Source organism: Saccoglossus kowalevskii, chromosome 6, assembly GCF_978046115.1.
Source record: "Saccoglossus kowalevskii chromosome 6, keSacKowa6.1, whole genome shotgun sequence".
NCBI classification, from domain to species: Eukaryota; Metazoa; Hemichordata; class Enteropneusta; family Harrimaniidae; genus Saccoglossus; species Saccoglossus kowalevskii.
In genome coordinates, this window is record NC_140646.1 from 14,632,164 (window position 1) to 14,659,190 (window position 27,027).

The 27,027-nt window shown below is 32.6% G+C and overlaps 1 protein-coding gene across 1 annotated transcript in view; it reads left to right on the plus strand.

Moving 5' to 3' along the window:
• The window catches only part of LOC102809288 (protein phosphatase 1 regulatory subunit 16A-like), an 88,129-nt gene that overhangs the window by 47,122 nt on the left and 13,980 nt on the right, over positions 1–27,027 (plus strand). Inside the window, exons 3-5 of the mRNA XM_085500085.1 lie at positions 15,159–15,229; positions 19,897–20,042; positions 26,826–26,929. Coding sequence (XP_085356211.1) covers positions 15,159–15,229; positions 19,897–20,042; positions 26,826–26,929 — 321 coding nt within the window. The remainder of the gene's footprint in view (positions 1–15,158; positions 15,230–19,896; positions 20,043–26,825; positions 26,930–27,027) is intronic.

Here is a 27,027-nt window from a genome sequence, read left to right on the forward strand (position 1 = left end):
AGTTGGGTTTGGATTTAGTGTAAACATAATAATGATAGGTTGTCTGCTCTCTAGTTATTTTATTTTATTCAAACTTGATATGAACAACATACATGACAGATTAAATTACTAATGTACGTCATTTTGTTTTGTGACCATATTTTTCGAATATACCTTTACCAATTTTGTTTAATGTAGGTACAAAGACAAGTAATAATTGACTACACAAAAAAAAGACAAGGCACATTGTACGTTGAATTTGTTTTTCTCTTTCTTGACCTTTGACTGAATGATATCCTTTTTTATGCCAAAAAACTTATGAACATGTCATCATTTCGCTGACATTCCTAGGCCAATTTTAACCTGTTTGATTTTGTAAGCATTCTTGGGTGTATACACTGCAGGAAAAATTGAAAATTAAAAGTCACTAATTATGTCACTATGTGTGTGGGTGTGCATGGTTTAATTACTATATCAATGCTTTGGTCTCCATGGTTATGCTGCTGGACTGTGACAATCTTCTGACAACTCATTCAAAATATTATGTTAGACCAAAAAAGCATTTAAGATTATTTAATATGAATAATAATATGGTCAAATAATAATTTAATATTATAAAAATAAATATTAGTAAGTATTAATATCAAATGGCTTACTCTGCAGATTCGCCACTTGTTAAAATATCAAATGTATTTTTTTTTTTGATTTTGAGAAATTACAAGGAGGTTTTGCTCAAACTGGACATTGGTGGTGCTGTTGCAAGTTATGATTCTGATATATACTGTACATGCACATATGAAATCTGGTATTTTTTTCGTGGTTCTATAACATTTTATTACTTATTTTGATGGCTACTTAAGTTTCTTGCCTCCAGCCAATAATGATTCATTTCATTTTAGATATGAAATATAATTCTTTTTGAAAGAACAAATTGATTGATGTCATGACTTTCGTCAGCAACACATATTCACATTAGGTGAATGAGGGTTACATCGAGTAAAAGGCAAAATGCAAGTTACCCAAAGCTTGTTTCCTTGGAAACATGATTTACCCATCATGTTAAAAGCCTCCACAGTTAGCTAAGATAAAAAAAAACTACCGTACTCTGGCGGCCATTTTGAATTGAAAATTGGTCAAGCAACTAATTATAAAAAAAGTTCATAAACTTAGGGAACCTCAAGTTTCTTCTTAAAAATTTTAAATAAAGAAATTTCTGTCATAAGTGTGATTGCTGCATCGATTAAACATAATATTCATTTTTGTGCCACTTTTTTTCCAGAATTGTTGGTACAAATATGCTATATTAAAATTTGACTAGTGTGGTGACACACACATAACAACAAATTTCTGTGATTCATTGCTGACATTTCCCATTACTAGCAGTATGTTAGTCTTGTTTGGCTAACTCATAATCATGAATTAGTCTCTTCTAAACATTTGTGCAGATTCTTTTGTAAAATAAGGGGAATTTGTATCAATATTATGAGGTTATTATGAGGATTCCTCAAAGTAGTCACGAAGACAGTACAGGGGGAGTATGGACCGACACGCAGCCGAGGTCAATGCAATGGTGTACTGTCTGAGTGCATACTTTGAGGTATCCTCGTAATAACCTTATTATTATACATATTTTCCTTCCAAGAATACATCATAGGAATGCCAAAATCCAAAAGTATAGAACAGATTCAGTGAACTTCTTTGTGTGGAGTACGGTCAAACTCTGGTGGCAGCCATGTTTGTTACCTACGCATGTAATCATTCTATATTGGGAATTCGCATTTCCTAATATACCGGGGTAGTAGGATGAAAATACCTCGTAAAATACTGCAAATTATGGCACACTTGTTATTCAATTTAATTTATTAAGATACAAATATTTAATATTGTGAATTTTTAAATTGTATTTGTTATGAATTTTTTTTTTATCAGTGTACAGCAAAGTGTAATTTAAAATAAAATATAAAAAATTTAAATTTAATAATCGTATCAAGTTAATACAATTTATGATAAATGATGGCAAAATGTTTTGGTTTTTTTTGTGGTTTTTTGTGTGCTGACATCCAAAACATCAGGTAATCTTGCACATATTAGTCAAATGTACACTTGTGTATCATCTACGTCATCTTCTTTGTTCGTCAAGAAATTATCTTTTTCTTTTTAGGTACCATCTTTATTCATTTTTCAAATTAATTTGTGAAAATTGATTGCTTTTTTTTCCCATTATCCTCTCTATACTTACCTGAATAGTAGTATCCGACTAATAAAGGAGATCAAGGTGAACCCATGTTCTTCTAAACATGTAACTGAGCATATGGCAGTGTATAATTGGAAACCAATTTTTATTGAATTTCTTAGAAAATCGGGAATAATATAATGGTTTATATAAACCTTTTGAGCTCCATAATTTTCCCGCCAAAATTTTGCCTATTTTTATGTATTTTTCTATAACTTTGTTCAAAAAATTAGATCAAATAAATATATTTTCTCTTATCTTCAGGATTTGGTCAAAATTTTAAAAGAACTATGATTAAATTTATGTAAGCTTTAAGTTGTGAACAGAGAGAGATAGTTGATGGTCAAGGCACTAGGATTACACTTTTTTCATCGTATTTGCTCTATTAAAAGCACATCTCTGATAGTAGCAATTATTGTATGTTGAATATTAAAATATGACTTATTTTGAAAGAAACCATTTGTGCTACTTACAGAGCAAATACAGTACATCTTTGGCAGAAATTCTATATAGGATTTTTACAATTAAATAAATTTAACCATGGCAACATAAAAATAAAGATTAAATTACAATTTTCCCAATTACCAAGAAACTTTTTGTTCCACAGAAAATCGTCAAGTTTTTTTGTATCCTGGCACAAACATATTTTCAGTAGCATGACAAAAATGACATTTATTTGATCCGCACCATCTCAAGATTGTACTGGAAAGTGTGTTTTCGTCTTGTCAGCATGCTCCAATGTGTTAAATGCAATTATACAACCCCATCCTGCTGAGATGTCTACTATTCAAAGATCCAATGATTATGGCGATGATTCAAAAGATAATACCAAGTGCTTCATCTAAAATTGCTTTTATGATAACAGTTATCATGCATGTGTAAAAGTGTTAACTGATTAGAATCCAGCGACTGAATGCAAAGTATGAGATATGTTCGAGCCACTTAAGAAATAATAAAAATATGGTAAAATTCAAAAATTTCTGTAAATTCAATTTTGTAAACCACTTAAACTCTTTGAGAGATGTACGATGAGGAGAAGTTTTGTAGCAGCAGAAGTTCCGCTGAGGTTTGTTTTTCAGACGTGGCATCACAGAGACTGAGAATGTTTTTAAATTAAATGTTTTGTATAAAGTGCCATCAGCCATATTGTGACAGATTTTTTTTTGCATCATCACTATGGTATACTGTAAAATACTTTTCGCTATTTTCTCTGAAGTAATGATTCAGTGAAAATAAAATCCATCGAATATACCTTTTTTCCAATATTTTACATTCAACTCGCCTAAAATCACTGAAAATAAATTTCATACAAAACACTCAAAAAGTCTTTTCAGCGAAAATTTATTCCAGCAAAATATTTTACAGTATACAGTTTATATACATTAGTCACATTTTCTAGCATTTTGCAAATCTCTAAAATGTGTTTATTTGACCAGACACATCTGTCATTTCCATAAGTATAAGCGCTGCTAAACGAGCAAATATGGTATCAAATAAGTGAAATTTGCATACAACAGTTGTTGCCGTATGATTAGTGGCCATTTATGTGCTTAAAAATTAATCAAAAATGAGGATTTCCGCCATTGCTGAACCAGACTTCAGTTGTGTATGGGTCACTGATTAAATACAAAACAAAGCCAAAGTGCATATTACTTGCTGACAATAAGAATTACTTTCTGCACATGTCATTTGACCTTTGACCTTTAACCTTTAACCTTAATTTGAATACAAAGGTCTACTGTTGTTGCCATTTGAAACAAAAACAAAAAAAATACATTTTTTTCAACAATTTTGATATTAAATTATGTCCGAAATTGAATCAACATTTCCAAACAATGAAATTATAGAAAAAAAATATACAAAATGTTGCACCAAATTTTGGCAAAAAAGATTATGGCATTCAGAAGGCTGTGAAAAGATTGTTATCAAAATATAAGTTTTGAAATATGCGACAATAATCGCATGGTGTGAATGGAATGGTTATGTTTATTAAGCACTGTGTCATCATCTTGATAGTTAACATGTCAACTATAGTGAATGAATAAAAGCTAACCTTTAAATCAGACACTCAAGCTTTGTCAGTTTGAAGTGAAAGGCTGGCTGTCTTGAATTACAATTCAATGTGCACATGTATATGAATATATATGAGTGTTTCATCACCTCATTCACTGCCTAGGGACCACACGGTTAGCATGCATAGACAACTGACAAGTAGACAAGATACATTTTAAACTTTAATATAGTCACTGTAAATATATAATATTGTGAAATGCTTTAAGTTCTATTATTAGATATATTTTGTTTGATGCCTTTGAGTTGCGAAGCAATATGCGTCATAATTGGGTCGGTCTGTCTGTCTGTCTGTCTGTCTGTCTGTCTGTCTGTCTGTCTGTCTGTCTGTCTGTCTGTCTGTCTGTCTGTAGCATTTTTTCTTGAATTCTGCATCAGAGGTCAATCATACGTTAAATATTGATAAAGAATAATGTGTTGGAATGGCTCTGCAGTTTTTTCTTCAATTAAGCAATTAATGGGTCCTCTTTCAATTTTCACAATTAATCACCACCACCTCCAACCCCCAATGAATAAAACTAGGCAAATATTACATAATTCAATAAATTCAAACATATTTAGGGAGTGACCATTCATTTTCTTGCGCCTTGGTTAGTTTTTTGTCTTTATAGTGATGACCATATTCAACAATTAATTTTCAATTTTGTTTTCCTGTTTTAAACCCCCCCCCCCCCCCAATTAGCCACTGTAAAGTATTTTATTTTTAGGACATTTTTTGTTGTTTTATATGAGGTTTATTTTCACTGACTTTCCATGAGATGATTTTTAAATATAGAAAAAAATGTATTTTTCACTAGATTTTATTAGTCCCCGTTCAGACGAAGTCCGAAAACGGGGACTTATAATTCGGTCTCCGTGCGTCTGTGCGCCCGTGCGTCCGTCCGGAGTCATATCTCAGAATCCCTTGGACCGATTCCGTTCATTCTTTGCATGTGCCTAGTACTTTATGTGAGACATATGCTCATGCAGTGGTTTAGCGATTCGATTGGCACATACATCATACATATCAGTGTGTTTCATAATCAGATCAAAGATGCCTGAGTAACGGTTGTTTTTATTTTGGCCATATTACTATGACACGAAACACGTGTTTTGATGTAAATAAACAATCTGTTGTATACGCCACTTGGAACTCAAGTTTCAAGGACACGCTCGCGACAACCCCTCCGCTTTAATATGACGAGCACAAAAAGAACTTAACGGGGACTGTGTCATTTTCAATGACTTGTTTTCACTGATTCATTCTTTAGCGAAATAAATTCCAAGTGAAAGTCAATTATGTAACAGTATTCTAGTTTCATTGCGAACTAACACAAGCAATTTTCAGTATACATAGGTCATATGGAATTTTAGTAGACAAACAAAATGTTTTCTGAATACACTGCTGATAAACAAATTTTTAAAAAGAAAAATTAAATAAAAAAAAAATGCAGCTCATGTTTCATTAATGGTAAAAAGAATTACTTGTATTTGACATCGTTTTTAAATATAGATACGACATTTGATGATTCGATTGATGTCTAGTTTTACATTTTTATCGCCTCCAATCTGCCGCAAGCCATGCGTGTTTCAAAGGTTATACAAAAAATGTATATAATTGATCTCATCTGGCAAAGTGGTGGAACATCAATACTATAATTTGTACATGAGCATTGGTTTGAGTCACAATGCAGTACATGTTTACTTTGATTTAAAGTGGTATTTACCTTGCTGTGTATAGTCATATTTACATGCTTTACCGGGGTACTTCCTATGCACCTACTATGATTTATCAATATTATGTATTGATACATTAGCATCGTATATTCCCACTACACGATTCTATACTTCATTGAAAGGTTTTGATTGACTGTGATATTATTTTAAAGCGGGAGGGTGGTCACCTGTGCACGTGCGGGAATTGAGTCCCAAGTGACGATAACAACACACACTAAAAATGTAAAGGCTCATGGGTAGACTCTTGTTTGTAAACAATGACACACTATGGCCATCTGACGCATGTGCAGGTGACTCCCCTGCTTTAAATAGTGAACTGCGCCAAACACATTAACATTGCTAAACAATTCAATTGAAGCTGTTGATTCCTTGATATTCAGAAACACATAGGGAAAATGATACCAATATTTATTTGAAACATTTGTTTAATTTTCACTGCAAAATCATATTTATGATTTAAGATTTTGCATTAGTGAAATTTTGGTGATTTTTTTTTTTACTGCTACAAAGTTTTACTTTGTAAACCTCATGGCGTTTGTGAAGAATTTTGAAAGTCACTTTATAGAGCAATGTTACATATTATGATTTTCTCATGCAAATTTTAAATGGATTGCAGAATTCCCAAATCTTAATTAATTGGATAATACAAATTCTGCAAGAACTATGTCTTGTTTCTCCTCTCTTCTTTTTCTTGTGACTAGTAAACTTTAAATTGCTCGGTCAAGTATCAAGTCTGTGCAGTGTACTTTTCCTACCGGTCATTATATGCAAGTACCTTAGTTCAATTTAGTACTTGTGTCTCTAAGGGATCTCTGATACAAAGACTCTACTGGAAATATAATTTGCTTCTCATTTTTAAAATCATGATTAGTCAATTTGTGATCCTTTAAATGCAATTATTACCTCATTTCCATGACAACCATTATCCATGTAAATATGTAATTACCGTGAAATAGGCAATCCATAACAGCCACTGCTTGGTGGATATTTTGTGAAAACAAATGTAATTTTCCTGTCTGCTGGAGCTATGTTAGTTGCAGGCTGTCTGTCGTGTTCTGTTTCTATCTTCTTATCTCTCTTAACATATACCGGTAGTAATGAACTTGATGATCTAAATAGTACATTTCAAGATTTTATTTTATAGAACACATGTGTAAGACCCAAGAAAGAAACAAGTCTTGCCTTTGGTATTTGCATGCGGCACAAGTCCAAGTCAGTCCTATTCTGAAAAGAGAATTTATTTTTTAGGATTCTGTGTGTCTTTCTGCATGTCACATCTCAGACATGCTTGGACTGATTTTGTTCAAAGTTGGTACAAAGTCATAATGGTCTAGATATGCACATCGATTTATTTTTAATTTTCTTGACCTTTGACCAACTGGTGGTCATTTTTTTCTTTTCAAGTTTTGTTCCCATTTCATGGTGGGTTATTTATGCACGTCATTGATTTTCACAATGCATCCCCCATGTTTCCTATGCAGATATATTTTGTTTAATTTTGTATGAGGTCAAGTTGTAATCATAATAGTGCGAATAATTCTAGTGATCAGATTCAGTGTCTATGTAAATTTTCTTTTTTATTTGAATACATTGCAATGACATCTGGGAAAGTTTCATGCAAATGAGCATATCCACAACAATTCAGTTACTGATGATGTACAGCCCATGTATTTCGAGGATGGGGACGGTGACATTTTGAAAAAAAGTCATTATTAAAAACATTTTTTAAACCAATTTATTAAAAATAAAAAGCCACATGTCTGCAAACCAGAAACTTTATTTTATTTTTTCTGGCCTGGTTTAATGCTGTGTTTACTTGCATTCAAAATGTCAAAGTATTAATTATTAAATATTATCGATGCTGTTAATTGCATTAATTTAAAATTTTCATGACAAAGCCCTTGAGTATAGTTTTAATGAGATATATTGAAATATCCATGGGGAAATCTCATCATATTATTTCTTGACAAATGTCCTTAGGATAGTGTAAGAATGTACGTGTCGGTAGCTTCAAAGTCTTGTTCCCATGATGTCATTTATTCAAGATAATCACATTACATTTTCTAAAGAAATTGAAAACATGATCATTTTTTCTGCATGACACTTGTATATTAACTAAGATTTAGATACTATTTTTATAATGATGCAATAAGCTTTATTATTATACATTTGTCACCGTAACATCATAAGTTACAGCATGTCATAATTTATGGGTATTCCACGGGGTATTTTCGTCCAACCCTATTAGGAAATGCAAATTCCAAATATGGAATGATTATGTGCATAAGAGTCCTCTAATAATAAAAACAAACATGGCTGCCACCAGGCTGGACTCCACACAAAAACTTTCGCTGATTCTGTTCTAAACTCTTTGGATTTTGGTATTCCCATGATGTATCATTGGGAGAAAAAGATATTTAATACGGTTATTACGAGGATACCGCAAAGTATGCACTCAGACAGTACGCCGTCGCATCAATCTCCACTGCGTGCCATTCAATACTCCCACTGTACCATGTCGCTATTTTCTCTTCGTATGTAAACGATCAAGACTCGCCAGTCATTGCACACACGCAAAACACAAACAAGTGTGAGGGACTATCCAGTTAATGAAAAATCTTGTAATCCTGAAAGAAAATTTAGAAGATTCTACTAAATATACTAAAGTGGCCTTGAATGATTAGAACGATAAAAACTATGTTGCTTATTAAAAGCCCACAAACGTGCGCATCGGCTAGCTTCAGTATTCCACTATTTCAGGTTTTGTTGCCATACCAACTGATTTCATCATTTCTTCATGCTGATCACAGTAATTAGTGAGAGATGATATAATACAAATTGGGAATGTAACTTTAAATTTTATTATCTATCATGTGATTTCATTCTTTATTTATCTTGATTTTAATGTTTCTAATCTTCATAGTAATCTGTACCCAACACAGTGTATACCAACACTAACTCATAACTTGTGCAATAATCCGATTAACGTTTATGCTCCACAAAGAAAAGCTTAAACCATGTAAACCTGTGTACTAAGCAGCAATAAATCTGATGTCATGTAGTCACCCACTGCAGGTTCTTTTTATCCTCCATATTCACAGCTTTTTGTTACCATAAATAACATAAAAAAACTTGATTATTTCATTCATTTACGAGGTTGATGTTTTGGTGTTCGATACAATATACCGTTGACAATAATTTTCTTATGATAATCCAGTAACCAAAAAACCTTTTCACCACCAGTTCCCTCTTTTCATCACAAATTCACAAAATAGTCCCGTTTTTAGTCTGCACTTCCCTTCAGAAGATTGGGACAAAAATAGCCAAATTTTTGAGTGAAATTTGTAAATTGACTTTAAAAAACAAATTGAGAGGATATTATTTTTAATTTTGATTGGCTAGTCATTTGTAATGGTAAAACAAGCAGCTTGTCTGCTTTTGAAATTATCCTCGAAAATTTGATAGTTGTCTTTTCAACCTACATGTACAATATCAAAGTAGGTTTTGGTCAAGTTTTTTACCAAAAATAACAAAAATGTTTCCTAAAATTAGAGGGAATTGACATTATCGGAAGAAGAACATTCACAGCATTATGACTCACTGTTTTTAAATACTGTGAAGTGCTTTATTTTAGCTGGAATTCATTTTTGCTAAAAAGACATTTTGGCTGTTTTGTATAGAATTTATTTTCACTGATTTTAAATGTAAAATGTAAGAAAAAAGGTATTTTTACTGGTTTTTATTTTCACTGATTCCCTTCAGTGAAAATAAGAAAAATACTTCACAGTAGACGTCAACCTACAATCAAAAACAGTGGAACTGAGATTGGGTGTTTTTGAGGCAATATTTATTATTGATACTATTATCGTTTATACGTGTTGGTTATCGCAATGTCAAATGCTTATCTATTAAATTAGCCAATTTGAAAAAATACTAGAAACGCGCCAATCATATAATAACAAGTGTCTGATTGGCTGAAATTATATGACATCACCTTATTATTCCAAACACAAGAGGGCAGTATATATTGACATGTGATGTACGTCATTGACACGTATGGTTCCTTAATGGTTGAGGCTTTACCCATTATAAAAGTTACACCGAGCAAATATATGGATGTTGGCATAAAAAAAAAATGCTATTATAAAAATATTCATTATTTTATATTCTATCATAGTAAAATCGTCTTCTTATATCTCACTTTTTTGTTTGGTGGCATATGGGTTAATATTTTCAATACTGACAAGGTAGTATTTTGCTTATAAGAATGAAATAATGCTTTATTCTGTCGTGTAGAACTGTACTCACATTTTTTTGTGTGTTATTTGTAACAAAAATGTAAGTTTCGTGCCACTTCACAGAATAGCATTAACTGTGGATGAAAATTTTTTTAACCAATTTTCATAAAAATTCAAAGGTGAACTGAGTTGAAAGTGTCACATTTTAATAACTTTTTAATATAACCTTTGTCAATAGGAAGGTCATTAAGGTAATGTGTTTTGATATTTTAATAACCATTATGTAATTTTACTTAATTAAAAGTTGTAATATCTGAGGAAAGCTGATAATTGCATGTATAATATCACTTTGTTGTCGTTCAATTCAATTAGCATGTTGCAGTCCACAAGGCTGTAAGGTATTATATTCTCTGTGATCACAAGATTTGACAAATCTAGTACCGGTACACCAGGGAAAAAATGCAAAATTTTAGCAGTAAATGTTTCATTTACTTTTTCTATAGTTATAATATTTGAAGTGACTATAATTGTACTTTTAGTTTAACATAGAAATAAGTACCAGTAGTAGTACTTTAGACTTTACTTCAGCTGGAATTAATTGTCGCTGAAAAAACTTTTTGGGTGTTTTGTATAGAGTTTATTTTTGCTGACTTTTGATGAGCTGAGTGTAAAAGATATGAAAAAAGGTACCGGTATATGCTCTGAATTTTATTTTCAACTGAATCATCCCTTTATCGAAAATAGTGGAAATAAATTCAAGCGAAAATAAAGTATTTTACAGTACATCACCTACCCATTTAAACTCAATTTATATGTATGTAATGAAATTGTTTGTCCGCTTTCCAAAATCGTAAAAATATAAACAATATTAAACAAATTTATGATGTTTACATTTGTTGGTTTTACTCTGATGCTTTTGCGTTGTTTTTCTACATTTTTGACTCCCATGTGCGAAGCACAAAATGGGAGTCTTTGCAGTTAGTGTGTCTGTATGTGTGTATGTGTGTATGTATGTGTGTGTGTGTGTATGTGTGTATGTGTGTCCGACTGTTCCACTGCTATCTCAAGAACCATACATCGGTTTTTGATGAAACTTGGTGCATAGATGCTCTGGGCCAATGCGCAGATTTGATTAGGTTTTGGTAAAAATCCATGCTCGTTAATTACCTAATTTGTATGATAATTAGCTAATTTTTAGCTGTTCTATGACTGTTCCACTGATATCTAAAGAACCACTCATTGGATTTTGATGAAACTTGGTACATAGATGCTCTGAACATATGCGCAGATTTGATTAATTTTTGGTAAAAATCCGTGCATATTAATTACCTAATTTGCATGATAATTAGCTATTTTTTAGTGGTTCCATGACTGTTCCACTGATATCTAAACAACCACTCATTGGATTTTGATGAAACTTGGTACATAGATGCTCTGAACTAATGCTAGGTTTTGATTAGTTTTTGGTAATAATCCGTGGATACTAATTACCTAATTTGCATAATGATTAGTCAATTTTCGGTTTTTCCACTGATATCTCAAGTACTAATCATCACATTTCAATGAAACTTGGTACATAGATGTCATACGACACTGCACAGACCTGATAGTTTTTATGGTAATATCAGTACATATTAATTACCTAATTTGCATAATTAATTAATTTTCAGCATTTGATATAAGTAGTTAGCATTACATTTCAATGAAACTTGGTAGTTACATACTCAAAGGACTATGCAGAGATTGATTGTTTTCGATAAATATTTGTGCATATTAATCACCTAATTTGCATAATTAGTTAATTTTCAGCTTTTCCACGGGTATCTCAAGTACTAATCATCGCATTTCAATGAAACTTGGTACATAGATCCTTTAGGACTATGCAGAGACCTGATTAGTTTTAGGGTAAATAATTGTGCATATTAATTACCTAATTTGCATAATTAATTTTCAGCTTTTCTACTGATATCTAAAGTACTAATCATCACATTTCAATGAATCTAGAATTATGCAGACCCAATTAGTTTCCGGTAAATATTTGTGCATATTAATCACCTAATTTGCATAATTAACCAACTTTCACACTGATATCTCAGGTACTATACATCACATATCAATGAATGTACATGGATGCTGTAGGACAATAGACAGACCTGAATAATTGTGGGTTAAAATCTGTACATATTAATTACCTAATTTGCATAATTAACCAATTTTAAGCTTTCACACTGATATCTAAAGTACCGTAAAAACTCCAAAATTTCGACCGGTTTTAAATAATTGGTGTTAGAAATGTGACGTGTTTTTAGAGTCAAAATTAAGGTGCATTTTCGGACGGTCGAATTTTTCAGAATAGAAATCAGCAAATGAAAAAATGGGGATGATAGACAGTGTGCTTCATTAGTTTTTAAAAAATGCAATGTCCGTCAATTGACGTAAACTTCCTCATGTTTCACGGTAAAAGCAAAGGTCGTGGCCAAGTTGTAACTCAAAATCTAAACAAAGTCATCAATCAGTGAGTATTATGACAAGCAAAACAAAACATCAAGACGCGGAGAAGAGGTCAGCACAAAACTAATAGGTCAAAAGACAAAGCTGTCTCGCACTACCTAGGAAAACTTGTGAATGTTCGAAGTACAGGTACCCATTGGACAAAAGATACATGGAAGTTTAGCAAACTATCTCCCCGACCCAGTGCAATGTATCCGGTTAGAATCAAAGCTCACGTTTCCCTTATTTGAGGGACCAAATTCTGCCGTAAATTCGCCCTTGGATTAAAAAATAAAATGGGATTTAAGAAAATAAAATGGGACTTTTAAGGTGTATTTTGGCGTCATTTTTCGGACATTTCAATCAATCCTGCCGGCTAAAATAGAGTAAGTTTTACCGTAGTCATTGACGTTTGTCTATTCAAGAGTACACGTGTATGATTTTTATCGTGACTAGCGTGAGCGGGTAAGCTTCCTTTCGAGAATGAGCTGTTATCACTGTGAACAATGTTAAATTATTCTTCAAATGACCAGTTTATTTTTTAAAAACAACTAATTTTTTTATTTAAAAAAAATCATGCCGTTTTCGCATCAAAATCCAAGCCAAAATATCGTACTACAACATCAATCTCTTCCGCATTGCGTTCAATAACATAAACATATTTAAATAAGCTATGGTAATTTGAACACGTTGGCATCATCCAGCTTTTTGATTGGTTAATTAGCGATTTGACCTATTTGACCTAAGAGAACATGGCGGATATCCTACAGCATCAAACGTTTATACGAGACCGGAATCATTCGCTTACGATGAAACTAAGTTGACTTTTATTTGTATTTCATAACCATTCAACAAATTTATTTTGTGTACATTATTATAATCACTACTGAGTACAGTAATAATCAACAATTCAGAAACGCAGCATGCCGAGATTTTTGTGTTCGTTTTTATTTGAAACTTCATTTATTTAGAATATATTTTCGTTACCAATAAAATAAAAATCTCTCAGTCAATCAGAAACCCGGATTCTTGCCTTCGAGGAAGGTCCCGTTTGAACGCTCACATCGTTTTTTTTTTCGTTTGGGGGAAAACTAAAACTGGTCGCAATTTTCGAATAAGAATGAGTCTGCAATTTTTAGTGGAGTCGAAAATTTGGAGGTAAATAAAACACCGAAACACGGCAAATAAATAGGCGGTCGAATTTTTAGAGGGGTCGAAATTTTGGAGTTTTCACGGTAGTAATTATTCCATTTCAATGAAACTTAGTACAAAGATGCTCTAGGACAATGTACAAACCTAATTAGTTTGGGGTAAAAATCTGTTCATATTAATTCCCTAATAAGCATAATAATTCATAATTTTTTGGTTCTAATCACATTTCAATTAAACTTGGAGACATAGATTTTTCGTTACATTGCGCAGACCTCATTAGTTTTACACTCAAATCTGGTCATATTAATTTTCTGATTTGCATAATTAGTTTTCAGCTAAGTAATTTCGAATTATATTTAATGTGTCTCCAATACTCTCAGCACATGGGAGTTCTTTCTAAGCTTTCTTTGATTTTTCTAAAACTTTTAATTGTGTATTTTATTCATAGACATGGAATTACATTATTATTATTAACCCACTGAATGCCAATGTCAATTTCAAAAACCTTCCACAAAATTTTCCATTATAGCTTTTATCCATAGAAAATTTCAACTTTTGATCAAAAACTGGAAGCTACCGGTATGTCAAATTTTGTCTGTTTGGTTTTAATATTAAGATTGATTTCAGTTAAAATTACTGAAAATGTGAAAAAATTACCCCTTTTTGAGTGGGAAAATAATTTGGCTCTCAAAGGGTTAAATAATGTCCTAAGTTTTCAAATCATGAAAATAGCAGCAAAAAAAAACAAATTTACTGTATTCTCAATAAGCAATTTGTGATATTCTCATTTTATATACATGTACTATTAAAGCATTCTGTTTTTAAGAAGATTTGAGTTGAATTAAAGATTACGTCTTCTGTGCTGTGTGCTTTCATTGTAATGAGTTATGCCAAGAGAATACAGAGTACGCAAACAAAATTTGGTTCAAGGGATAATTTGTTGAGAACTAAGAGACCAAAATGTCATGGAAACTCGTCGATTGTGCGTTTTTGCACTGGTTTCTATGGTGAAATCATTTCTTCATATCTTGAAATAATGCTTAGTGGCAAAAAATCGTATATTATTAATTTGAATCCTAATATTTTTAAAACATTCTCCATTTTATGCAGGCGGAACTTCTATCCCACAATGCATTGCATATATGTGCAGTAACATGTTCATTGGCACAATGTTTGAGTTTGAATTTCCACTGATTCGAAAGCTCTACTCTGGAAACTCAAGGTTTTCCAGTTTTGCTGTAGGCATAATTTTTAATTGGTGTAATTTTTTTTAATTGCAGTTCGTAAGTTGTTACAAAGTGGTATGAGTCCTGATTTAACCAATGAGGATGGATTGACAGCATTACACCAGGTAAGGTCATGTGACTATTTTAGAAGCGTATCACTATAATAGTAATACACATAAACGACAATTATTATCTGATGGATTATCAAGATTTATTTTGATACACCTTTGTCATTTAGTTTAGTTCAGTAGAGCAAGTAAATGTCAAAATGCTTCCAATCTTGCTTTTGGCTATAAAAAGGCAATGCTAAAGGTTTCTTGCTTTTACAAGACAACATCCCTCTATTCTTAACATAGTCTTGTGATAAGTTATTACTAATACATTTAGGTAAATTTAATTCCATAGTGTTTTTTCTATTTTCTGTATTGATCTTTAATTCTTTAACTGGATTTCTTATATTGTCTTTAACAAATTAAGAAACATATCATGCTCGATTTGCTGTAAGGTACAGGTATCAATTTTCCCCTGGCTTAGGGGAGTTGACCATTAGAAACTATTTGAGAAAAACTGCAATTACTTTTACCTTCAGCTGCTAACATTGTACTGTACATTCTTTTATTTTTAGAATGTTGTTTCTGTTTTTGTTTTTTTTCTTGCTTTCTTTCATTAATTGTGTGTTTTGTTTAAATAAAGATTCCCTTTAGCCTAATGTCATTACCTGCTGAATCGACAAGGGAACTAATGACCTTCCAAACTTTCATGTGAGGGAATCAACTAGCCTGCCAGATTGATATATTTACCTTGTACAATGTTGTTTTTTATTAACTACGAAACTGTCATGAATCTTGGTAAATTATATGCTGCAATGCTATATTTGTGTCGATCTGAATTATCAGAATGAAGGAAAAAGCTTGCAGCACCACTGTCTGGTGCATGGCATTGTGAAGTAAATGCGGCCATAAATTTGCATATATGTCATACGGTGCATCGAGCAGCCGAGCCACGAATCATAACAATAAACCGGTTTCCGAGGTCTCAGTTGATATGTTAATTAGCCTGTCTTCTGATTGGTTGGAACATATTAGACATGTCAATCATTACAAGCCTAAATCTGGCCGATAATGTGAGGGCGCTTACACTGATGGCAAGTCTGTTGGGTTTTTGCGGTCACATGACCCCTCGTTTACTCAATTTATATTTATTTTTCAAGAATTTTTCACCTGAATCGCAATAGACTGCAAGCAAGTCTATGTCGAACCAGTTCTTGGGGTTAGGTGGATCCAAAACTTTTGTACAAGATGTGTTTCTTGGTGAACGAATAGATTGGTCAACTGTAGCCAAGACTGTTACGTGAGGCATGGAAATCGGTTTATCGACCTCGGCCTCTACCAGTTCTTGCAGTACCTCATCCGCTCACCTTCTTCATACTTCTTGTAGTTGATGGCACATACTCGGCGATCTGAACATTCACAGATGCATCACTTTTGCCACCTCTACAAATGGTTGAAGGAGTATTATCCATATTGTAGTGAAAATATGGGATAAATATTCAAGAGTCAAAAACACGTTGCTGGCTAAGCGAAATGGCAGCACTGACTGATTATGACAGACATGCGTGGAATTATGCAAATGTTGTGCCCACAAATACTGTGTTATGTAAACATTAAACATTTAGATTTTAGATATTTAGATATCTTCTTAATTTTTTTTTTTTTTTTGTCTGCAGATTTTTTTAAACCTTCCTCCCCTGTTTCAAATGGTCTATTCCTTATTAGACTTAATAAATCTTTAAACCCACAAGAACCAATTATGTGCAAGATTGGTTTCAGATGTGATTTTATTTCCTACTGTTGATTAAATCAGGCCGCATTATGGAAGCAGGATTGTCTTCTGTTGCAATTACTGTCCTTCTTGTGCTTTCCTAAATAACGTTCTCTATTCCGATCATGCATGCATCTTCTTGATTCTAGTCATGCATGTTCACTTCCCAGGGGTGCGATTTCTGGCTTCTGGAGGGCTGCCTTATTGGTGGATTACTTTATGCATGTGGTGTATCCAAGTATAACATAGACTTTAGTGAAAAGCATTTTGGGCGCCCTTTTCCAAATTACTTCCTTATTGCCTCTCTGTGCCTACAAATTTCAAAGGGAATATTTATGGCAAAAAAAATTAGTGGTTATAGTTATAATTAAGTAAATTTTAAATGTTTGACTGTTAGCTGCTCATCAACACAGTAGACATTGTTAATAGCCTTTTTATTCATTCATCTATATCATAGCAATACTTAACTGCATGTAATCTGCGTGTAGATGGCATAACTGTGATTGGAAAAAGATGTAAAAGGCAGAAACGTTTAGCATGTAAATTGACCATGCAATTGACAAGAGGGATTACATTAATTCTCAGAGTTGGAAATAACGGATATAAAATTATTTAAACATTATTGACTCGCACGTTTTTGCTCTTTCTTCAAAGTAAATCTTTCCACTGAAGATGATGATATTAATTATTCTTCTTGAAAACCACCAGCACAATTGTTTAATATCTTACATGCTAGTTTATCAGTTTTAATGATCACTGATCAGTTAACCAAACAAATACATCATCAACCACTGTATTCAGATAATCAAGGTTTGACTGTATGTACCTTAGATGGACAATATCTTCAATTTTTAGTACAAGTTTTTTGGTGAGCAAATTATATTTTTGATTTCTTGAAAACCACCAGTTGTATTGTTCCATTCAATGGATGCATGTGTGGAACAATAATCAGCTGCGCACTCAGCAGGGACAAACTGAAGAATGAATGTATTCTGCCTACTTGCCAGACTTGCAGTAAGTGTTGGGAATATTGTGTTCAGTTGGATGGGACGTATTATGTCAGGTCTTATGTGTTGTTCCTATTAGAGTTGTAATGTGTGATGAATTACCGCAGTATGACTGGAAGTTGCTGTAATTCACAGGCTATAAATAGGCTTTAGCCTTTTTGATTATTTTTGAAATAAATTGCTTGACATATAGGTGACTTGTTTAAAGTATTAAACTTATATGTGACTTTTTTTTCCCTTTTGACAAGTAAAAACTTTTGCTGTGTAAAATCTACTTGTTCATGGCCCGATGATCCCTAATCATGTAATCGCAAATTAAGTCGGAGTAGAGTGATCAGTGCTATCAACTTTGTTATTTTGAAAGTGCCTAATTTCAAAAACTACTAATTGCGTTGTATTGAAATCAGCACTGAAAATAATAGCACAGCAAGTGCACAGGTGAGCACATAGTAGCTTGCGGCAAGTATGCAGAGAGACTGTAAGAATGTAGAATAACAGTGATATTGTTGTAAGACATAGAATGAGGTTTTTTACAAAGAGTACGCCAGATTTGGAAAGCAAATGCCCTGCATACATGCATGGAAACAAATTAATTTAGGTTACGGTAAGACTCGCATCTCAGTTTGTGGTAATTGTGTTGTGGTGGTAATGACATGCTTGAATTTTCATGAAAACCATTATAATAGTTATTAATATGCTATAATTAACAATAATTTATTAATATTTGTAATATGCTAACTACATGTATAGTCAGTCACATGTAAACTGTCTACCATGAAGGTCAATTATTTTATTAGATTTTGGTTTACTTATAAATAATTTGATTGCTCATTGCGGAGATTTTGTAATGACATTACCATACACTGGTAGGCTTGCAGCCATGCAATCATGAAATAAAACCTGAATGTCATTATCAACAATGTCAAAGTTGTCAAAGTGACGGCTAGAATTAAAGTACCCAATGTTTTGCATGCTGGCTACATTGTAAATTAATTTATTGGAAGTATTACAATACAATACAGTAGCTATGTTTGTTATTGCATCTTATTGATTGACAGTTGAAGCTTATTGATGTGTCTGTTCATCAGTTCATGTTTTCATTCTGATTTTTGTTTTGACGAAATTCCAACATAGGCAATTTATTGTTGCTTAAACTTTTCACCACCAGCTCCCTCTTTTCATCACAAATTCTGCACTTTCCTTCAGAAGATTGAGACAAATATAGCCAAATTATTTGAATGAGTAAAGACTTAAAAAATTACTCAAATTTTGTCTGTTAGCTCTAAAATTTAGGTTCATTTCGACAAATATTACAGAGTATAAGAAAAAATGCAGAAAAATTTGGGTAAAAAGATTAAAGTCACGGTGACATATAATCCAAATTGTCAACTTTTTGGTGGCTTCAGAGGTGCATGATTTGTAGATAAGTAATGCTTACTTTATAAAGCCTGACTTGTATATACCGGTACTTAAAGGCAGAGGTCTGTTTGTAGTCAAAACAAGTCATATTTTAAAGCGAGGGAGTCGTCACCTGCACGTGCGTCAGATGCTCATAGCGTGTCATTGTTAACAAACAAGCGTCTACCCATGAGCCTTTGCGTTGTTAGCGTGTGTTATCGTTTCTTGGGACTCAATTCCAGCGTGTACGCATGTGACAACCCTCCCGCTTTAATGATCCTGCATGAAACAAAATATATAAATGAAATTTTAGTTATTTTTCAGTTGTATCAAAGAATATATGTCTTCTTTATAATTTTCTTTGGTTGTATGTAGCAATCCACGTTTCCCTCGTAAATCATCACAGCAAATGTGACAAATAAACATTTCATATTTATAATCCATGTTTTGATTGATGAATTGGTGACGTTTGCTGCACCTTATTGTGTGAGATGACTTTTAGTATTTCCATATCCATTATGTAGATACATGTACCATATTCTGATGACAACCATGTTTTATTGCAGTGTTGTATTGATGACAATGAAGAAATGATGAAAATATTGATAGACTTTGGTGCCAATGTCAATGCCAGAGATAGTGAGTTATGGACACCACTTCATGCTGCGGCTACCTGCGGGCATGTGCACTTAGCAGAATACCTTCTTAATAAGTAAGTAAAATGTATTTTATTTTATTAGTCCCCGTTCGAACAAAGTAAACGACTTATAATTCGGTGGCCGTCCGTGCGGAGTCATATCTTAGAATCCTTTGGGCCGATTTCGTTCTTTCTTTGCATGTGTCTAGTACTTTATGTGGGACATATGCACATGCAGTAGTTTAGTGATTCCATTCATAATGGCCGACTAGCAGCCATCTTGAAAATGTTGTATTTTAGACATGCTTTGTCAATTTTCATTCAAACTTGGTACATACTTAAAATGACTAATTTTCACTGGGTTTAAATTTCGCTGATTTACCATTTCAGGCATATTCAGTGGGTTTTAAATTCACGGTTTTATCATTTAGATAATATGTTCTATGCTAAATTTTACATATTCACTGGGTTTTAATTTAGCGCATGTTCCAGTCAGCAAAATAAGCAAAATTAAAACTCAGTGAATAGTTAACCCCTTTACAGTGGATTATACATGTTAGGATACATATCCATGACAATTTGTTTCAAAATCTGGTCAAGGATGGCCGATTGACAGCCATCTGACTTTTTGGCCTTACTACTATATTTCCACAATTTATGTACCATTTTCATTCGTATTTGGCACATACATCATACATATCAGTGTGTTTCAAAATCAGATCAAGATGGCCGAATAATAGCTGTTTTTATTTTTGGTCATATTACTACTACACAGAACATGTCTTTTGATGTAAATAAACAATCTGTTGTATACACCACTTGGAACTCAAGTTTCAAGGACACTCTCGCGACAACCCCTCTGCTGCAATATGACGAGTACAAAGAGAACTTTCAAAAATTTAACAGGGACTGTGTCATTTTCAATGACTTTTTTAATTTTATTTTTAAACCAAAAACCAAAACCAAAATGCACTTGGCACTCATTTCCAGATGGGTTTGAAAAAAGTACAATTTAATACAATAATCTAGAACTACATAAAAATTAATATTTGTATTTTTTGTATATTTTATTTCACCATAAAGTAAATACAATTGGGTACTTGCTAAATACATAATGCTTTGTCATTATGGTGTGGAACATGATAAATACATTTGTAGCTCAAAAAGAGCTACGATATAATAATTAAATAATTAAATATTTTAACACATTAAGTTGAATATGACAAAAATTGGCGTACGAATCTATTTGAATTACAGAGTTAATAAACATGACTATAAGGAAAAATTGAAACACAATCTATTTGATTAGAAAAATATTGCGATTTTTTTTAAATTGAGGTTGCTGAAACTACATTTTGAAAAAATTATTAATTGTAAAGATACAACTGTTTTAGTAATTTGCCGTATGCTAACACAAGGGCAATAGAATGTTTTCGAAAAACACAAATTCCCACCATGCTCTGGAAACTGTAATGAGCAACCTTAATACACCTCAAAAGATGTTACACTTCTATATTTTGATTACAACCAGATTAAGAAAACAAGCAATACGACCAAGAAGCCCTTGCTTCTTAGTAACAATATGCCAATTACAAGGAATGTGCAGTAACGGCTTTACACAATGTATGTCTGGCACTAAGCTTAAATACCTTGAGACTGTACATTTTTTATTAAGTCATGAATAGATAATGCTAGAAGTTCTTATTTTTACTAGAAAAATCATTACCGTAAAATCTGTATTAGAAGCCGCATCCCTAATAGAAGCCGCACCCATTCTTTTTGAACAACTGAGACCTAACAATTCACCGATTCTCATATGTGTAGATGCTCTAATAGAAGCCGCATCCCCTCTGTTGCATTGTACCATTTTATTAGAAGCCGCGGCTTTTAATACAGATTTTACAGTAATTTCTTGAAAATGATGAAATGTAGTGATAAACATTTACGTACTATAAAAAAAATGAAACTAACAATTCTTAATGCAGTGATGATCATATGGTTTGAATTTTCATGGTCAACATTTTTATTTCAACTTGAAAACCATTAAAATGGGTCTGATTTTAATTAAATCTTAAAGAGCAGTGGTAGTTGCATAGAGCATGTTCATTACATGCAAATAAACAAAATGTACATTACAATCATTGTCTACCTCGCTGTAAGACCTATATCGAACATGGTGTGACACGACAACACTAGCATTTGAGCTGCTAATGTTTTTTCCCCACGATACAATGCATGAAACATACCGGGTAGTTATAATATTTCTGCTTCACCCATGATACTCAGAATCTATAATACACATACAAATCCATAACGGCAACACTTTCAGTGTAAGTTTGTCCTGTCTCTTATGAAAACAAAAATAGCAAAATTGACCATTTTATTTGAAATTACACGTCTTTGTGTATTTTCAGTGATTAAATGAACATGAGTATACAGTCGTATTATTTTTTTCAACTATAATTGAAATATCAATAATTGGAAGTTGGAAATAACTGGTCTTTCTCCTCACACTAGTCCCGAAGTACAAACATGAATGACGTCTTTACATGCACGTCTCAAAACTACAGTGTCAATACATGCTTCAAAATATTTCAGACAATGTCACTCATGCAAGTGAATTGAATTTCATTGATGTTATAGAATACACTGCAGATGGATAAGTCCTATTGCATTTAAATGAAGTCCTCTGAAACTGTATCCCGGCTTTCACATTTGATGTATTACACATGTATATTAGATGTGCTTTCCTAGCATCATTAAACCAACTGCTCCAATATATAAAACAAAATAGTTAAATTTTGAAGGAGTTGAAATTTATACCTTCAATATCCCAATACTATGAGATCAGAAAGTGTTAACCGATTTATGACTATAACTGGTTCTAGGAGGCATACCTCTTAAATCAATGAATTACTAAGATTGCTGTATTCAGTGTATTTGACGTAAAGGAATAGAAGCGTGTTAATCAGAGTAGCACTCCAGATTCGCGACGTACGTGTTATACCGTAAAGTGGCATTTAACGGCCGCACTTTGACTTAAAACTACTAATTGGCTGACTAAATTCAAATAACGTTCAGAATTTGAAGTTAATATAAGAACTATTTGTTATATTGCGTATTAGATTTCTAATATTGTTATAAGTGGCTTTGCCGTCGTAAGAAATGTCGGCAGTGTGTTTGATACAAATCAATGTTGACTCTTTAAGCTCAGAAAATCTTATCTGTCACATTTGTCATGTTCCATCATATTGATAATGAATCCTGATGTCATTGAACACCGCCTGCTGAAAGTATTCTCGGATAACAGAAATAAACTGGGGAAAAAGTGTAAATACCTGCAAGATGTCAGTTTGCAAATAAGAGGGAAAATGTTACACAGTTGAATAATAAATTACTCATGAAGTAGAATATTAACATATTGCTTGTTGACAGCATTTTTCCCTGTTCATTTTGGCTGTCTGTGGAGACTTTCCATAGGTAATGTGTTATTATGAGGTTATTACGAGAATACTTCAAAGTATGCACAAATACAGTACAGCTGGAGTATCGACCGACACGTAGCGAAGGTCAATGCGCGGCGTACTGTCTGAGTGCATACTGTGAGGTATCTTTGTATCCTTATTATTATACATCTTTTCCTTTCAAGGATACACCATGAGAATGCTGAAATTCAAAATGTTTAGAACAGAATAAGCGAACTACTTTGCGTGGAGTTCGGTCAAACTCTGGCGGCAACCAAGTTTGTTTTTATTAGCTCTGCTGTCGACTTTGTCGAGCGGAGCTTATCATATGAGTGATTGTCCGTCGTCGTCCGTGTCAATGTTTTACTTTTTCGACTTCTTCTTGAAAACTACAAGCCTGAATGCTTTGATACTTGGTGTATATGTACCTTGGGTAGACCTCTCTTAGGTTTGTTCATTTCATGTTGATATCTTCAATTCTCTAATTTTGGTGAATATTTTTGTCATTTTTGGTAAAAAGTGATACTGTGGAATACTTTATTTTCGCTGGAATTAATTTTCGCTGAAAAGGCTTTTTGGGCCTTTTGGTTGGAATTTATTTTCACTGATTTTTGATGAGATTAATGTGAAATATAGGAAAAAAAGTATATTCGCTGGATTTTATTTTCACGGAATCATCCCTTCAGCGAAAATAGCGAAAATAAATTCCAAGCGAATTCTACAGTATTTTCGACTTCTTGTTAAAAACCGCAAGTGCAAATGCTTTGATATTACATATATAGGTACTACATGTGGACCTCTCTCAGATTTGTTCATTTTGTAATGATATCTTTAATTCTCTAATTTTGGTGAATATTTTTGTCATATTTTCGACTTCTTGTTAAAAACCAATAGTTCAATTGCTTTGATATTACATATATAGATACTACATGTAGACCTTTCTCAGATTTGTTCATTTTGTGATGATATATTCAGTTCTCTAATTTTGGTGAATATTTTTGTCATTTTTGGTAAAAAGTGATATTTTCGACTTCTTGTTAAAAACTGTAAGTCCGATTGCTTTGATACTATTCATATTGTTAGCTCCGCTGTCGACTTTGTCGAGCGGAGCTTATCATATGAGTGATTGTCCGTCGTCCGTGTCAATGTTTTACATTTTCGACTTCTTCTTGAAAACTACAAGTCTGAATGCTTTGATACTTGTTGTATATGTACCTTGGGTAGACCTCTCTCAGATTTGTTCATTTCATGATCATATCTTCAATTCTCTAATTTTGGTGAATATTTTTGTCATTTTGGGTAAAAAGTGATATTTTTGACTTCTTGTTAAAAACCGCAAGTCCAATTGCTTTGATATTACATATATAGGTACTACATGTGGATCTCTCTCAGATTTGTTCATTTTGTAATGATATCTTCAATTCTCTAATTTTGGTGAATATTTTTGTCATTTTTGGTAAAAAGTGATATTTTCAACTTCTTGTTAAAAACTGCAAGTCCAATTGCTTTGATATTACATATATAGGTACTACATGTGGACCTCTCTCAGATTTGTCCATTTTGTAATGATATCTTTAATTTTCTAAATTTGGTGGATATTTTTGTCATTTTTGGTAAAAAGTGATACTTTCGACTTCTTGTTAAAAACCACAAGTCCAATTGCTTTGATATTACATTTATAGGTACTACATGTGGACCACTCTCAAATTTGTTCATTTCATAATGATATCTTTAATTTTCTAATTTTGGTGAATATTTTTGTCATTTTTGGTAAAAAGTGATATTTTCAACTTCTTGTTAGAAACCACAATCATTTATGGTCAAAAATGATATTTTTGAATTCTTGTTGAAAACAGCAAGTCCCATTGCATTGATACTATGCATATTGTTCATTTTCTAATGATATCTTCTGTTCTTTAATCGAAATGTGCATTGCTAACAGCGGAGCTATCTCAGCCGATAGGCTGCTTGTTATTAGAGGACGCTTACGCGCCTAATCATTCCATATTTGGAATTCACATTTCCTAATATGGTAGGATGAAAATACCCCGTAAAATACCACAAAATTACGGCACGCTGTAACTAATGGCATTATGGTGACAGATGTATAATAATAATAATAATAATAATAATACACTTGTGGGCTTGTGGTAAATATGAAATTTAAGTGTGACTTTCTCAATTTGTCATGATCATTTTTACCCTTTTATTATGCGTACATGTGCCATACTATTCAGACAAGTTATTTTCTATCAACTTGAAAACTTGTCTTTACATATTCTCCATGGCCTCCTACTGAATCAAACTGTGAGGGCGCTATATAGGTAAACACTTTTATTGCGTATTAAAAGCCAAATCTTGATGATATAAATAATGATTCCTTCCATCCAGGTTGTGGAAACGTGGTGTGACATTGAATAAATATGTATTGACAATGATATATATGATGGGGGTACCTGTGTTGTACGTATGCAGTGTGACATGTCATTAAGATCTAGCATGATTTGATCACTAGTTTGCAATATAAGTATACATTTCTAGAAATACTAGTGCAAGTGAGTTACGGTATTCTATGAAATTGATTAGTGTTCATCTCAGGTTGTTCTTGTTTATTTGCAAAGTGTTTTGGATACAATGAAAATCTTACTAATGTCTGTTTCCTCATGTTCACTGCTTTCATCGATGTTAAATCACATTCGATTAAAACATACACAAAATTTAAAATATTGAGAGATCTCGTGAGATCCACATTGCACATTGTATAATTCTTATCTTATAAATCCTTGATATCAACTACCGAGAAAACTATACTGACCTCAACATGAACTGTTTCATTGCAATGTTGATTATACTTTCTTGGTTTTCTTAGATTGAATGCCCTCAGATCATGTAAATCACTCTGTATTTATTGTTGACTCTAATGTTTAACCCAATTTCAATATTCTCAATTTCAAAATATATATCTAATGTTGATACCGATACATCAGACAAAACGTCTATTCAGGTGGGAGGAAAATCTCAATAGAATGCATTTGGGCCAATCAGTATGACAATTTCATAAAGGAGATGGGAAATAATGATGTATATTCCATACTGATTTACATACTATATATTCTTTTTAAAAAATGTACTGTAAAAGCATTAATTAATCACTGGTAACATTTTGTTGCTGATTAGTAAAATCTGCTAAATTATACCCAAGTGAACATGCAAAATAACAATAGAACTCATTGTTTTCCTGTCAAGTCTGTGAATTAAAACCCAGTGGAATTGCTTGAAGCATTGAAATAGTAAAATTAAATGTCTGTGAAATTTAATTGTTTTACAGTATATTAAGATCTGTGTATAAACAAAATGTACAAATATAAACCTTGTTTGATTTTATTGCTTACAGAGGTGCTGATATATTAGCGATCAATTCCGATGGAAATATGCCGTATGATATTTGTGAAGATGAGGTTACATTAGATTATATTGAATCGGTGATGTCATCAAAAGGTACGGTATATGAGATACAGTACACTTGAGTTTTATGGTTCTTGTAGTTTACACCTCACAGCGTTGAATATTTGAAAATCAGTATTTGCTCTATTTGT